Genomic DNA, 17,610 nt, shown 5'->3' with positions numbered 1-17,610 from the left:
CGGTGGTAACCGGTAGGTCAACAAGTAGAAGACTGAAATAAAACATTTTATTTCTACTGTGTATTTTAATATCTCATCACTTCAGTATGCACTTGGAATTTCTCGCGAAAAACACTGCATGGATTTTGATCAAAAAGTAGTTTATAGTCTCTTTTTTAATCCAAATGCTCCCTTTTCTGCCAAAACGATACACTGTACCTAATCTATACTATAATATTATAATTGGGAAGAGTTTGTTTGTTTGAACGCGCTAATCTCAGAAACTACTGGTCCGGTTTCAAAAATTCTTTCAATGTTAGAAAGCCTACTTATCGAGAAAGGTAATAATATGCTAAGTATATATTATTATCACGCTAAAACTAATAGGAGCGAAGAAATAGAGGAAAGTGCGGAATAAACGGGGCAAATTATTTGAAAGGGCGTATTTGAATGTACTGGAGTAATTTTTATGTTATTTGGCACACAATATGAAGAATAGACCACGTGAAAGGACATAGGTTTCGTTTTTTGAGGAAAAATGTACGGTTTCCGTGACATTCCTAAATTACGCGGGCGAATCAGCGCGAAACATCTAGTACTTGATAATTTTAAGAGTCTACGTCCATGTGTAGCTAGCCTTAAAACAGTATATAGAGACAATCAAGCTTTCGATGGAGGCTTTATTCTATTTGACGCCAATCAAGGGAAATATTTCAATGGCGCTGGCGTAATTGAAAACCTTCATAAATTCACTCTAGTGAATGGCCATAGTGGAAATGTGGGTGCGACCCACAACCCACATAGGGATACGAGCAATTTGGTAACCAGGGGGGGCTTTGGAGGCAAATACGATCAAGCTATTCAAACTGAGTACGAGTATTATTATAAGTATCTGAAAAGAAGTTAGGAATTTTCCAATACGGTAGATGGAAGAATTATGATTGTTTTTTTATTGTTAGACTTATCATGTACTTAGTAGTAGTTACTGATGATAGTGAAATTAAAGCATAATATGAACGATAAGCTTTTACTAAAAAAATATGGCAAAGTAATTACATATTATTGTTACATAACTTACATAGTAAACTTGTGATTGCGGAAATTAGTTATTCGCGCGGGAACCATACATTTTTCCGGGATAAAAAGTATCTTATGTCCTTTTCGTAATGGCTCAAAGGACCTCCACCTTTCAGTAAAATCGGTTTAGGCGTGAAGATTTAACAGACAGCCAGACACGCAGATATACAGTCAGATAGTACGACAGACAGACAAATAGATGGACATACTGTCGAATTTATAATAATATTGGTATAGAACAGAGGTACCCAACCTTTTTTCATAAGAGCCACAAACATGTTTTGGCCTTGGTGTTGCGACTCGCGGGCCACAACAAAAAATTATTAGGGTTAAAAAATAATGTTCTTCAAAATAAGGATTTTAAAGTGGAAAAATTTTACGACTTTCACGACGACTTTACATTATTTTGCCGGTGGGCGTGAATTTCAAAATGGTGAACATCACGCGGGCCACTAATAAAGTTCTGGCGGGCCGCATGCGGCCCGTGGACCGCGGATTGGGGATAGCTGGTATAGACTATATCTGAAAATTTCCTGTAGTGTCCAAAGTTCTCAATTTAATATATTCGTTTGTTTATAAGACCAATTTACCTTATTTAGTTCAGGAAAACACGTTGTGCTTGGAACTGCCAAGGGTTCGAACGAGAGGGCTTAAGCTGTTAAGCTGTTGGAAATAGCTTAATAGAGCTTATCGTGCTGTTTATTGTTGAGCCTGAACTAGGCTGACTTGTTTTTTTACGCTCGAAAAAGTTTTTATATTTAGGTACTCGGTTGCCAGTTTGATAAGTGATTTGGTTTATGCTTAACGAGACGCTAAATAAAGTTATGTTTTTAGGGTTCCGTACCCAAAGGGTAAAAACGGGATCCTATTACTGAGACTACGATGTCTGTCTGTCTGTCTGTCTTCAGGCTGTAACTCTAGAACCGCTATAGCTAAACCTCTGAAATTTTTACAAATAATGTAAGTATTTCTGGTGCCGCTATAACAACAAATAAGTACTAAAAAGAACTTAAAGCTCATATTTAAGAGCTCCCATACTACAAACGTTATTTTTTTGGTCTTTTTTGGCAACATCTCAATTATATGTGTGCTTAAATATTTGATAATAATATTTAAATAAAACAAATAATTAATAATTAATCCCACACAAAAACACAATTATTTCCCTATTTTCGCTCTATAACGGTACCGAACCCTTCGTACGCGAGTTCGATTCGCACTTGGCCAATTTTTTTTATCCCAATGTATTTGAGGATTTATGTGATTTTTAGTTTTATGAATATTATATTATTATAAAAATCTCGGTAGTGCCATTTTTTTACTAATTTTATTTGACTGTTTTATCAAATAACTTTTTATCTTTTTATCTGATAATTTTGTGGTGGTCATATTTTTGACCAAGGCTAGCAAAAATCGATTTTAGATAGGTAATAAATATAATAGAGAATAGAGGTATAGGACATTCACAATAACCCTCATTTGACATTGTAAGTACTCCAGTCTACATTGATTTTATCCATTACCACCTAGTATTCATTTTTTATGACCTAGTGCTACGGGCTACGGCTTATTTGATCGATATTTCATATAAAATTATAACCTTAAGTAAGTATTGTTTTGTATTTTATTGCTCATCTTAAATCGTACGGACGTCTGGATTATCTTGCGATAGCTATGCAAGTTCCTTAACTAATTGATTCATATAAGGCAGATGGCGGACCTACGTCTTTTGGTGGGATTTTGTGACGATCTGTCGGCTGGGTTTGACATAACGCAACAAAAAATATTATTATTCTTATTTCGCAATTAAAACTAGCAAATGTATTTTGACTTAAACACTCTACGGCCTTAATAGCCAACACGTTTTTATCGCTTCTTTAAAGATTCGCTGCTCAAAATGTATGGGATGAACTTACTGCCGCAGTGAGAGTGGAACATTAATTACATAAATGTAATTAATTCAAAATGTTGACATAAGCCCAATACATTGACTGTCAAACTCTTCATAATGTACCTGTCTGACTGCGGCGGTAATAAAGAAGTTGCGGGTAATGTTTATATACGTTATAATTTTCATTAAAACACACACGTCGATTTCCGACAATGGGATCGAACGCTAACTGCCCGCGCGTGCCGACTGCCGGTTAATAGACAGCCATTTTCTATACACAAAGGTTTTTTTAATTCACATGCGGCCAGCGGTCACGCTATGCCAATTTCGTTAATGTCAAAGTAATATTCTCTTTTTGTATACAAAATAGGTAATGCGATTAGATTATTGGTAAAAGTATTAAAATGTAAAGACAAAACGATGTTATTTCTCTGAAGGAGAATGAAGCAAACTGGTCCAATTAATGTCCACCACTAACGAGACCGTGATACAACCGATAGAGGACGCAGAGTGAAGCTACATCTCGGCGTAATTCCAAGGGGTCCAAGCTGTTTGAAACACTATGGCAGTCAACAATTCGAGCGGCCCTTCGTTGGATACGATCCAGAGGGAGCAGTTGGTATTTTGGCGCCCCTGCCCAGAGATGAGAACAATATTCCATATCACATATGTGGCTGAACCTGCGCCTTGTAGAGTTGTAGGCGCTGGTACGGACTGAAGAATTGTCTCGCCCTGTTTAGAACACCAAGCTTCTTCGAGGCTAACTTGGCCTTACCCTCTAGATGGTATCGAAATTGGACTTCGCTTGATAAGTTAACGCCAAGTATTTCAATGCCAGGGGAGATGGTTAAAGATGTGCCCTCAAAACGAGGATATACGACTATTGGTGACTTTTTAGTGGTGAACGCGCAGACTTGTGTCTTGGCGGGTTTGAATTGGACCAAGTTACGTCTACCCCATTCAGAGACCTTCTCCAATGAATTCTGGAGAATTCATTGGAGATTGAACTTGTGTCTAAGGTGGACCTTAGACACAAGTTCGTTTCGACTCTCAATGACATTTAGCCGAGAAATATTGGGGCATAATAGTACAGGTGATACTGTATATACCGGCGTATATACAGTATCACCTGTACTATCATCCGCATAGCAATGAATGCCGTTGGTCTGTAACATGCCATTAATATGCAGTATGAATAGGGTAGGAGATAGCACACAGCCCTGAGGGATACCAGGATTAACAGACTGAGTTTCCGAGCATTCGCCGTCAACTACGACCTTTATGCTTCTGTCTGCTAAGAACCCACTTGCAAAATTTCTCGGGCAGCCCGTATGATGATAGCTTTGATAGCAGCGCTTTATGCCAAACCCGATCAAAGGCCTTCGCAACGTCCAAACTAACAGCCAATGCCTCTTCCTTCGACTCAATTGTCTGAGCCCAACGATGGTTAGGTACGCCAAGAGATCACCAGCCGAGCGACCCTTACGGAACCCGTACTGTTTGTACATATTGTCTTATTGTCCATTAAATATAGAGTAACTTTCATTACGAGACAAATTAAAAATAAGCTGTCAGTAAAAAGTTATGACCATATGAAAAATTATTTTTTTGAGTGAAAATATTGATATTGATATTCATCTATTTCTGTGAAAACCTATAGGAAATACCAAGCGGCATGACATAACATAGATTGAGTAGTTACAATGTGCAATATTAACACTATTTTATGGAATAAAATGGTAGAAAACTTTTTTATATCTCTTATGGGCCTGTTTCACCACTTCCTGATAAAGTGCCGAATTCACACCTTTTTTGATAGATTTTCCATACTTAATCTGTCAAGTTAATTGGTGGATAGCCTATTTGTCACTTAAACAGGCCCTAAAACTCGTAAAATATTTAATTAACGCAATGTTTGTGAAGTATCAAATCATTACAAAGCATAAACTGAGATTTTGAAATGTAAAAGCAAAACAGAAAAGGAATCGTCAAGTTTTTCCGTGAGCTAAAATTATTTACCCTAGTTTATTTTTTAATTAAAACGGGAAAATATTTTTCACTAAATTAAAATTTTCGTCGACATAAATCTTTATTCAATTTTTCATGTTTATCCTCAACAGCAAACTGCAGAGTCGGACCGGTAAAGTAATAAGATATTTTTTTCTTTGACCTTTTAATCTTTTGAAGCTGAAACCAGATACAGTCGTCCGTTTTCTCCGCGCCATATTTTATTGTAAACAGTTTTTTAAATGGGATAAAACATACTTTTAGTCGCAAAATGTTTTGTTAAAAGTTTAACTTTGTGACGGAATATTTTAGTTCATCACAATTCACAAAGTTTCTTTTGCGTGGTCACTTTAAGCGGAACTTTTTTACTTGGTTTTCTCCACGTTATCTCTAACAACGGAACAATTTTCGTACCAAGTCAGTGTTCCGGGTATAGTTTCTAAAGGTATTTTTATCACCCGACGAAAAAATAGGAGTGTTGTAAGCTTGACATGTCTGTGTATCCAAAGGGTGGACCGATTTTGATCTAGTTTTTAGTTTGAAAGCTGACAATATGATCGAGAGTGTTCTTAGATTTTTCATCAATTATGTTAATGTAGTTATATTATTTCTAACGAACGAACTATATAGTGATATAGTTAGTTCGTTAGAACCCGTTTACTGCTGATAATTAATTTGTGCTTATTTCACGATGTTCGTTCCAGCATAGCAACTTCCAGTCATTTGCATCCGGCCAGTTAGTTTTTTTTTTAATTTTATTTTTTTTGTTTTAGGGCTGGGAGGGGCGGACGGAGACTGCGGGAGAGGGGGAGGGCGCCCCCCCGCCGGCGCGCGCCCCCTTGGACGCGGTATGGCAGCCGGTTGCCGGTACCAGGTGAGCAGAAATCGAGTTTTTCGAAAAAATTGGCTTAGCTGAGCTTAGGGCTCTTTTACGCAAACCTAAGGTGAAATCCAACCCTATATACAGTATCCACGCGAAGCAAGTGATTCTCAAGTTTGTAATCAGATAAGTTACTGTGCAGATGGAAAATGATAGGTACATTGTGCAATTATATATTTTTTCATAAGCTACCTTGAGGTCATTTTCGATAAATAATGACTAAGGGTGGGTTGCACCAACTTACTATAACTTTAACCATAACAAAATGTCAAATGAACTGTAAAATTTCTAGTAAAAGTCCATAATGGACGCCATTTTTGACGATAACCTTAACCTTAACTATAACTACGCCTCTAAAATAAATTAAAATAAAATGGTGGTGGAGGTGCAACTTATCCTTAGTTAGTCTTCAAAAAAACAACCAAATATTACAATGTGTTACTGAAAAAAATGTTCAAACAAATTATGCATTTATCTCATGAACATTAAACTTAATTAGAGGTACTTGCGGCTACTTTTAACAAGGCAACCCAACATTAATCCATTCTATAGGTTCTAAAGATTATTTTAAAATATATTTGATCGAAAAAAAACGATTCATGCAGGATTTTACGGTCGGATCTTAGGATATTATCTGTCGTCAAAGTACTGCAGTAACAAAACCTGGTATCAGGTCACAAAAAAAATAAAAACTCTTTTAAGCCAGATTAAAGTTTGTTGTTAATTTGCTAAAATTGTATAACCGCTGGCAATTATTGTATCAACACAGGCGAATATTTAGGAGGCTTTAAATATTTACAGCGCTGGCAGAGCGCCAGCACCGCGACAACTGTTTGGAGAGCTATTTTTAGAGTATTCCCTTATTATAGTGCTCCCTTGCTTCTAGACTTGAAGTTAAAGATTATCGACAGCTGTTGTGGTGAAGAGATTTTAGCGAGGAATTACCTTAATTACTTATGGATCCCGTTATCAAGTCGCCCTTTTTTATGAACATGGTACCAAAATCGGATTATAGTCTATAGCCCTATACCAGGGGTTCCCAATCTTTTTCAGCCTGCGGCGGACTTACATGACAATATTTTGTCACGGCGCCCTACTATTAGCTATTATATTAGCTATTACAAAAATATACATAAATAAACACCTTTAATAATTATAGCTAGGTTAAGCAAATAAATAATAACTAGCTATTTGACCGAGCTTCGCTCGGTATTCGATAAAACACGAATAAAATGACATTTTCTAAAAATGATTCCTAGTTAGATCGATTTATCGCCTCCGAAACTCCCTATATACTAAATTTCATGAAAATCGTTGGAGCCGATTCCGAGATTCCAATCATATATTTATATATATACAAGAATTGCTCGTTTAAAGATATAAGATAAACAAATATTTAATCATCTGCCTGCTTTGTATAATTAATAATTCATATTAAGTACTTACTTATAATTTTATTTAATAATATCTGTGGTTATGGATAATGATGGCACTCCATCCTTTCCACGGCACACCAGGGCGCCGCGGCACACAGTTTGGGAACCCCTGCCCTATAAAATAGCGAAAAAATCTTAAAAAACGGTCCACAAACGGCAACGATCGCCGTTGAACATACAAAAAAAAAATAAGCATACGAAAATATTATAACTACCTCCTTCTTTTCTTCTAAATCAGTTAAAAAGTTAAGCCATCGTTTAAATATTTAAGCGTTACTCTTTCAAGAAGTCGAGAAACTTTCAGCAGAAACTGATGAATATTAAATTCTCAGATGTGTTTTACCGTTTTGATGTATACCTATTTAATACTTAGATAATAGTTGAGTGATTCTTCAAAAATGATTCTCCGCGTCACTTTCGTGGGAATTTTTTATTTTCTAGTTATCTTTAAAAAATTGAAAATATCTTTAAGGTGCTCTAAAGATGATAAATACGATCTTCAAGGTATGTAAATCGGTCCATAAACTACTGAGATAATCAAATTTGAAATTTCGGTCCCCACGAAAGTTGCGACAAACTCCACGAAAGTTACGATTGAATTTTCAATGAACAAAATATGGATTGAAAATCTTTTTTTCCTTAAAAAATAAAATAAATTATTATTTATTTAATCAGTTTTTATTAAGATCAACAATACTAAAGAGCATGGAGCTTTAATTTGTTGCTTAATCTCTGTCAAGTAACCGATCCTGAAATGCTGTGATTTTTTCGAGGTTCAGGTGATTTTATTTAAAGTTCGTGAAGAATAAGTGATTTAGGAGGTCATATAAGGGGGTTTTCAACTAAATACCTATGGAGATTTAGGTCACAAGATCATAATATTTTCTTCGATTCAGTTTGTGGGATATATACAAGGGCTCGCTTCGCTCGCTCTCGTCTGAGTATCCTATCGCATTGCATTTGGATTGAGGATGTAATATCAGTTGTTCATGTAAAATACTGATTGATATTCAGGTAAATCCACTAGATTAGAAGCAGATTCGATATATTTGGGGAAAAAACCAGAAGGTAGATTAATGTATAAAGCCACATATTATGTTTTGTTTTTCAAAAAAAGCTTGTAGAGTGAAAAATTAGTTCTGGGTACCAAAACCATAGCTGGAAATACTATACTATAGCCAATTCACATAGGAAAACGGTGTACAAAACAGCCTGCGTAGCTTTCGTAGGTCACTAGGTAACTTTCATGGGTGAAAATCCACGAAAATTGTGCCACGAAAGTTACGAAAATTTTACATTTTTTAGAATTATGATTAAAGTAATAGGTAAATAAACAAACAAAGTACTAGGAAATAATCTCGATCATATACCTTATTCCTTAATTTGATATGAGTGTCATAATTATAAATTATTGTCATTCAAAACATGCTCGCAAAAGTTACGTGACTACAGCGACCACAAAATTTTTAAGGAATATCTTATCTTATATTTTCTATGTTTTGAAGCAACGAGGGTTTGAGTCCCCTATACTGATGCTGGAAAGACACTGAGCGTTGGTGCAGCTAAAACGTGTAACCACAAGTCGTCGCGTTTGGAAGATAGGTGCAGTTTTATTACCCGCTCGTGAAACTAGCAAAATCGTGTGACACAGACGTTATGCCAATTAACTTTTTTAACTTAAGGTATAACATTATTTTAATTTAGGAATTAGGTAGCCCAGTTAATCTAGATTATTTTGATGTATCACACTCTATGCTAATGAATAGAATACAAAAGTTAATAAAGCTTTCCGTAAGCGCGAACAGAGTGTGACACGCGGAGAACACCGATTTTGCCCCCGATTTCGACATTGAATTAACCAATAAACAAAAACTATAAATAATTATAGATGTTTTTTTATTGAAATCAGATACTTACTTAAATAAATGAGGAATAACGTGTGTTTGGTCCTAATGCTGTATGTTTAATAGGGAAGTAGTAAGGAGCTTGTGACCACATTTTGAAAGGCCTCGGAGAATTACTCAGTTACTCGTACTAGTTAGGTAAATATTTTAGAAGCATTATTTATCATAATTATAATGATAATAATTTATTTGCCTTGAGTGTAAGTTACAAAAGTTCTTACATTATGAATGTGGTACAAACATTCTGCTATAAGTAGCGTGCACATGTTATAATAGTAGAGAACTTGCATAGAAAATTAAATAATAAGTTATAATATTACTAAACAAATGTCAAAAAATAATTATATCTACAACATGAGAACTGGTGACACATGTTCAATACTTGAGGACGTGATACTTGGCTATTATAATATAAGTTGAATAACCCTCCTGGCAGTCGGGTAAAAAAAATAGTACATAAAAATAATAAAATATGCAGCTTAAAGTTAAATAATTATTATTTACCCAACGCATGGACACCGCCCGCAGGAGGGGTAGCGCGCGGCAAGGGGCGCATGCCACCGCGCCGGCCGTATAGAAATTATCAAGTGTCCATGATTCATTTATTTAAAGGGAAAAATTGGGAGAAAATTAAGTACCTAATTTTATCACATAATTATAATGAAAAACGAGTACCGAGTACTCTCCTTAAATATTGATCATGTCTTACCAGTCATGCTGTATATGAAACAAATAACTTCTTAATCACACTTAACTCTACAATCAATAATATTATGTCATTTATTTTTATTAAATGTCAATAAATAATATTAATCCCTCGATTGCGGATTCTTGGAAATCTATTGTTATTCTATTGTTATCGCGGTCGGATTCGACTGCTTTGGGTAAGGTTAAGTTAAATGAATGAAATAAATAAATAATTATTATAATCTAAGTACTAACTTGAATGAGATTTCCTTATCCTTAATTAATTATTATTACTGTAAGCGCCTTTATCAAGTAAGAAATTAAATATGCGATAGGTACTTAAATGACTATAGGCTGTAAGAGCGACTTAAGGCTGCAGTGGTGACAATAGGCTGCAGTGGTGACCAAAGGCTGCAGTGGTAACCAAAGGCTTCAGTGGTGACTAAAGGCTGCAGTGGTGACTATAGGCTGCAGTGGTGACTAAAGGCTGCAGTGATGACAATAGGCTGCAGTGGTGGACCAAATGTTGCAAAAGTGACAAAAGGCTGTAAAAATGAAAATAGGCTGCAGTGGTGTCTAAAGGCTGCATAAGTGACTAAAAGCTGCAGTGGTGACAATAGGCTGCAGTGGTGACCGAAGGCTGCAAAAGTGGCAATAGGCTGCAAAAGTGACTCGTAACTAAAGGCTGCAAAAGTGACTAAAGTCTGCATAAGTGACAAAAGGCTGCAAGTGACTAAAGGCTGCAGTGGTGTCTAAAAGCTGCAGTAGTGACAATAGGCTGCAGTGGTGACAATAGGCTGCAGTGGGCGACTATAGGTTGCAAAAGTGGCAATAGGCTGTAAAAGACTTGGCACTACATGAGATCTCACTACTTTTTGACACCACAAACTAACTATAATATTATGTTCTCGTCTTGTTTAAAAAAGTTAAAACATAATTAAAAATGTTGCATTTTGACTGAAAATGTTTTTGATGGGATAGTTTCATTCAACATTCTAACGAAAATATAGACAATGCTTACATACCGCGTAGGAATTTAATAAAATAGATCACTATTCACTGGAGCAATTTTCTGCCCGCCATGGACGTAGCTGTATCTCATTTCTTTTTTGAGCCTTGTATTTTTTACCAAATAGATACCTACAACTTGTAACATAAAAATATCATTCATTTCCTTAAAGGTTTTTAATTAATTAAGAAGGAATAATATTATTTTAATGCAAATTTAAGAACTTTACAATCAATTAAATAGCCTAGAGATCGCCAATGATCAAAATTTGACCTCAAATAAATAAATAAAAAATTAAGTTTACAACGCTTTTCTATTGATATCCTATTGTTAAAATATTAACTTTATTATTTTTCAGACATAGGTAATTCCTGCAACAGTCTTAGATTAATTAAGTCAAATGATGACAGACTAGATGGCCGTGTTAATTATTGTCTAACAGTATTTAAGATTCAATATAAAAAAATTAAAATCTATTCTCAATTTGACAACAGACTTTAAACATAAATAAAAGAGAACAATTCGTGTGCATAGACTTGTCATTCAAAAGATCGTAGTGTGCACATTGTATAGTAATGTTTTATTTAATAAAGTAATGTATACACTCCTTCTCCATATAAACTATAAGCTGTAATTGTGCAAAATTTCATTCACCACCATTCCGCATTTTTCATCAAAAGGGATCCAAAGTTTTTCGCCCGCGTATTAATACATACTAGAGATCGCCCAATGGTCGAAATTCGACCTTAGTTTCAATGACATTAGGACTACTACCTATATTTTGTAAAAAAATATTGACATTATCATATTTTTTTCAACTCTTCTCTATGGGACTCAGCTGATCTCAGACTGGCCGTGTAAGCATTGTCTAATAGTATCGATTCAATAAAAAAAAACTATAATCCATTTTCAATTTGTCACCTTGTTGTCAACAGCTTTAACCATAAATAAAAGAGTATAATTCGTATGTATAGGCTTGTCACTCAGAAATCTGTCATTTTTCATGGTGTGTGCGTTGTAGTGTGTGTAATGTTTTATTTGTTAAAAAAATGTATGATAAAAACATAATTTCAAAATAATATTAGCTCGATGCACTCCTTCACCATATAAACTATAACTGTGCAAAATTTCATTCAGGTTACGTTTCTCCATTTTTCGTCAAAAGGGATACAAAGTTTCTGGCTCACGTATTAATATATAGATTATTATTATTATTATGTAATGGTGGTTTTCAAAACACGAATCCTTTCAGTAATAAAAAAAGTTACACAACAGTATACACTTTATTCTGTTTTGTACACAGCATTTCACTGCGTAAAAAAAAAAAAAAGGTAGGTACTTATCTACAGGTGTAATAAAACAAAGTGATAATACTTTAAAGTTTCCAGTAACTATAAAAAATATGTATTAGCTTTTGCAGTGTTAAAAATGTTTTATTAGTAAGGGGTTAAGTATATTTTAATTATCTTTTGAGAACAAATTAAATCATCATACTTAATATCTCCTAAAACTGCTATAAACAATTTGAATTTAACCTCTAGCTCTCGTGTTAGATTTTCAGGCACTTTGCCATTTACGTTCTAGTATTTCTGGTACTCAAGTTGCTAATGGTTACTCCCGCTAGGGTACATTAGCATAATATTATCATGTGTAAGGGTATGAGGTGGCATATATTTATTATGTAGGTAGGTCATTATGGTCATAGGTGTTACTGTAGAGACTAGAGAGCTGTTGTGATTACTTTTGAGATTTCTGGGTCTTATAACCGGGAATTCTAGTACTTACCTACTTGTACGGAAGTTAGGAATAGTAACATATATTTCGTTATATTTTAGTATTTTACTGCAAAATTAATATATTGCAAATTCATATTATTTTCTTCAATCCAATCTACGTCTAAAGGAGTGAGCACACTGAGACGGGCCGTACCGGGGCTCAGCGTGCCGAAGCGCATACAATTTGTATGGAAGCGGATGCGCGTATCGCACACTGTGCCGGGGCGCATCGGCGCCGATTTTTGCTCGGCGGATTTCCGTCAATGCGACACGGCCCGACAAGACCCGCTGTGCCCCGGCAGGACCCGACAAAGTGAGCGCGAACCTTAACAGAACAACGCGCGTGCAGACGGGATCTAGTAAAACCGGCGTGAAACAGCGCTTGCGCTGTGTTTCGCCGAGTGAGTGAGTTTACCGGAGGCCCAATCCCCTACCCTATTCCCTTCTCTACCCTCCCTATTCCCTTCCCTTCCCATCCCTACCCTCCCCTTACCTATTAACCTATTCCCTCTTAAAAGGCCGGCAACGCACCTGCAGCTCTTCTGATGCTGCGAGTGTCCATGGGCGACGGAAGTTGCTTTCCATCAGGTGACCCGTTTGCTCGTTTGCCCCCTTATTTCATAAAAAAAAAGTATTTGTATTCTAAATACTGGTGTCATAATATATTTAAATGAGATACATATTAGCTACAAATATTATGAAACATTTTGGTGTTCTTCCCACACGAGGCGAAAGTCGACGAAGAGTAGAATAGAGGCTGATACAGATGTACTATATTAAATTTTTAAATTAATAGTATTAATAGTATAAAATACCTTATTGTACCATATTTATGCAAATAAAGAATATTATTATTATATTTAAATGAATTTTTGTCTCGGCAAATATGCCGGTGAATGGTTCAGGTACGGGCATGTGCCAAGTACCTGATTCAATTTGTATGAGAGAAGAGTCATGATTGTGAGGTAGCAAAGGATGATGATGGATTTAGAAAGCGACGAACGATGGAGCAGGTGTCAATTACGATGGATTTTTGTAAGTGGATGTATATATTTTTGTTTAGATCGAGTGATTTCAAAGCAGCAATGAGGGTTTTGGGGATGACGCCAGTTGAGGAGATGACGATGGGTATGATTTTTACGGTATCCTGGCGCCACTTTTGCTTTATTTCGTCTGCGAGAGGTATGTATTTTTGGATTTTTTCATTATGTTTTTGTTTCAGGTTATTGGTATTCGGCACAGCTATATCTATGAGGTAGGTGACTTTTTGAGATTTTATTGTTAGGCATATATCAGGTCTATTACTTAGTATGGTTCGGTCGCTGATTATATCTCGATCCCAATAAATCTTACCGGTACTATTTTCCAGGACGTTGCAGGGTTTATATTTGTAATAAGGTGTGTGTGTGTCAATTAGTTTATATTTCAGAGCTAGCAATTGATGGATATGTTTGGCTACGTTGTTGTGACGGTGCGTGTATTCTCTATTGGCGAGTGCGCTACATCCTCCTGTAATGTGGTCTATCGTTTCGGTGGTTTGGTGGCATAATCTACATTTATCAGTTTCTATGTTTTCTTTGAGTATATATTTGGAGTAGTTGCGAGTTTTAATTACTTGGTCCTGGATTGCTACTAGGAAGCCTTCTGTCTCACTGTATATATTGCCTCTTGTTAGCCAACTAAACGATGCGGTTTGATCTATATGGTCTTGTTCTAACTGATGAGGGAATTTACCGTGTAGCGCTTTAACTTTCCATTTAGGTATTTTATCGCAATCGTTTGTTATTTTATATTTCGGATTAAAATGTATTAAAATGATGGTATACCCAATTACCCATAGGAAGATTTATTAAGAATTTTGGATAATGGGTTGAGGGCTAAACAAAGCCATAATGGGCTGAGGGAATCGCCTTGAAAAATACCTCGTTTTATTTTAATTGGGGGTGTGAAGAGTTGGGCAGGCATTAGTTGTTCTTAAAAAAAGTTGGGTGGACCAGGTAGACATAAGATACTGAGGTAGCTGTATTAATTTGTTATTTACTTGATAAATCTTTAAAACTTTAATTAACCTTGAATGCGGAATACTGTCAAAGGCTTTTTGATAATCAAAATGTATGCGAAGTAAAGGTTATTACGGTTTTGTTTAGCATTGTTGTGTATTTCGGCATCGATTATCAGCTGTTCTTTGCAACCCGTAGACCCCTTCGCGCATCCCTTTTGCTCCTCAGGTATGATCTTATTTTGTGTTATATGTGCATTAAGCTTCTGCGTTATGATTGATGCAAATAATTTGTAAACGGTGGGTAGACAAGTGATCGGGCGGTATTTTGTTGGATTTGCAGTATCGTCTTTGTTTTCGGGCTTTAGGTACGTGATTCCCTGTGTAAAAAATAAGGGTATGGCTTCCGGAGTATCTATAAATGAATTAAATATGTTTGCAATATGGCGATGCGTGTGAATTACTTTAACCAGTAATTTTGTATCTAATCAGGTCCGGGGGCCTTCCAATTCAAAGTTTTCTTGATAGCGCGAGTTACACCATCTCTATCCACTGTAATGTCCGGCATTTGGTTTATGTTTTGGTAATCCTGTTCTTCGGACTCGATCCAAGAGCAATCGCTATTATGTTGGACTGGTATAGACCACAAGTTTTCACAATATTCTTGAACATCGTTTATATCGGGTGACTGCGTGACTTTAATGGTTTCGGAATTAAGGTTTTGATAAAACATTTTTTGGTTGTTATTAAATTGTATATTGTCTTTTCTTCTAGCGTTACTAATTTTAAGTCGACGTAGACGTTTGGATTGTGCTTTTAGTTTTTGTTTTAAATTATCTAGGTGATCGGTTAATTGATTTTCAGGGAGACTTTTTGGGTTTATTTTCTGTTGTTTTCTGGGGTTGATATTTCCTTTTAAATATTGTGTTAACTGTCCTATTTCTTTACGTAGCTGTTTGATTCTTTTTTCTATTCGTATCTGCCATTTTGGATTAACATTGTGTATTGTATTTCTTTTTTCTTTTTCTTTATAATTAACAGTTTTAGTATGCAAGCTTGCTGTGGTCACACCACACATATATCGCACCACAATATATAATGCTGTGAACTTCCTCCAAATTGGGTTCTTCTATTTCTTCCAAATATTTTCCGATAGCATGGTTTATTACGTTTACTGTTTTAATTACACTGTGGGTAATCTGGAGTTTAGGTATCATAGGTCTTAGATTTGGATCCATGCCCTTGTATTTTATCAACATTTCTTGAAAAACATTTTCAATCTTTTTAGTTTCTCTTGGGTTGATATTTGTCAGTGATCTCGGGGTTGCGTTAATTTGCATTTCTATAGTCTATAGTCGATGAGTTCGGCGGGATAATTGGTTCGTGTGATAATAACATAGAATGATGTGGCGGTATAATGTTGGTGACAAATTGATCATCAGTTTGTAGGTTACTAGAGTAGGTGCTTAGTTGTAGATCTGTGGCCATTGGATTCTGCAAAGGTTTCGGTTATTTCAGCTACAGATTTTTTTATTTGTTCTCTTATATGGGGTGCTACGAGTATTCTATTATTACGATGGATTACTCGGATTTGATCGGCAAGTCTTTGTTCTGATAAGTGCCTCAGTTCCGGGAAATTGTCAATGAATTTTTGATGAAGTAATGGTCTGAAAGCTGTGAGGTTTGATTCGCATGATGTCACTATGTAGTAACAACGGAGAAGTTCTCTGTTAATTTCATCAGTCCATTTCATCCGTTGTCTACATTTTCCAGCTAGGGTGGTTGGAGGAAGCATTTTCTGCAAAACACTTCTAGTTGGTGTGTTGGTGAGATGTGATTGTGAGGTATTATGGTCTACGGGATGTCGTTCATTAGTTTGCAATGTACTCGTAGACTGCGTATGACATTGGTGACTGTGAAGTAGAACGGGATGATGACGATGATTTATCGAACATGTGTGATCTCGGCGATGAGTGAGGAGATGGAAACAGGCTGATGGATGAATTAGGTGATGTAGAGTGCGAGTGTGTGTTGCTCGTAGTTGGGACGATGTTGTCTGCAGCAGTACTAGCCTGGGCAGAATGAAGTAATACGTTGCCCCCCCCAGAATACGAGGGACTGTCCGGGCCCGAGGGCCCGGGGCGGGATTCTCCATTGCGTTTCGCGCCGGTACCCGCCTGGGGTATATATCTATTACGTAGTCGCATATCATAGGTTTTAAAATATAAACACAAGGTAAGAGTTAACTAAAAAGGAAAGATAGTACGAGATGAAATAAAGGCGGTGAAAGGTAGTAAAAACACAAACAAAAACATTGCTCAAACAAGGATTGATAAAAAGGTGATGAAAAGATAGTGAAGACAAGGACAGAACCGACGATCTGCCACATGGTTGCAGATCGTCGGCAGGGTGGCGCAGCCATGTGTTGCCCGGGGACACTAACTAGGAAGAATCGGCTATTATTATTAATAATATTATTATTAAACATAATATGCGATACATCATCCATGTAATACGGTCCCTGAGGAAAGAATATATCTTATATCTTTAAACGAGCAATTGAAATCTCGGAATCGGCTCCAACGATTTTCATGAAATTTAGTATATAGGGGGTTTCGGGGGCGATAAATCGATCTAGCTAGGAATTATTTCTAGAAAATGTCATTTTCATCGGATACCGAGCAAAGCTCGGTCAAACAGCTAGTTATTCTTTAAATAATAATGGATGCTGTTAAGCATTCGTGTACTAACCCAGAAAAAATTACGAATACACATACATGTTCTTTAGATGATTTAGAACAAGACTGCATTCAAAATTTAGCAACAAAAAAAATTATGGGTTAGGATACTATTGCTTAAGATGACGCCGCGTTAAAGTCAAAAATCGTTTTGGATATGTTTGAAATCGTAAGAATTCGTAACCACAACGTTGCGTCGATGCAATGACAGTGCGCGCACACCGCCCG

At 36.1% G+C, this 17,610-nt stretch overlaps 1 protein-coding gene across 1 annotated transcript in view; it reads left to right on the top strand.

Moving 5' to 3' along the window:
- LOC121732421 overlaps window positions 1-17,610 on the top strand; it is a 77,623-nt gene that overhangs the window by 12,507 nt on the left and 47,506 nt on the right. Inside the window, exon 2 of the mRNA XM_042122291.1 lies at window positions 5,728-5,828. Coding sequence (XP_041978225.1) covers window positions 5,728-5,828 — 101 coding nt within the window. The remainder of the gene's footprint in view (window positions 1-5,727; window positions 5,829-17,610) is intronic.

This window comes from Aricia agestis, chromosome 12 (genome assembly GCF_905147365.1).
Source record: "Aricia agestis chromosome 12, ilAriAges1.1, whole genome shotgun sequence".
Classification (NCBI taxonomy): Eukaryota; Metazoa; Arthropoda; class Insecta; order Lepidoptera; family Lycaenidae; genus Aricia; species Aricia agestis.
This window is presented reverse-complemented; position numbering and strand designations above follow the sequence as displayed.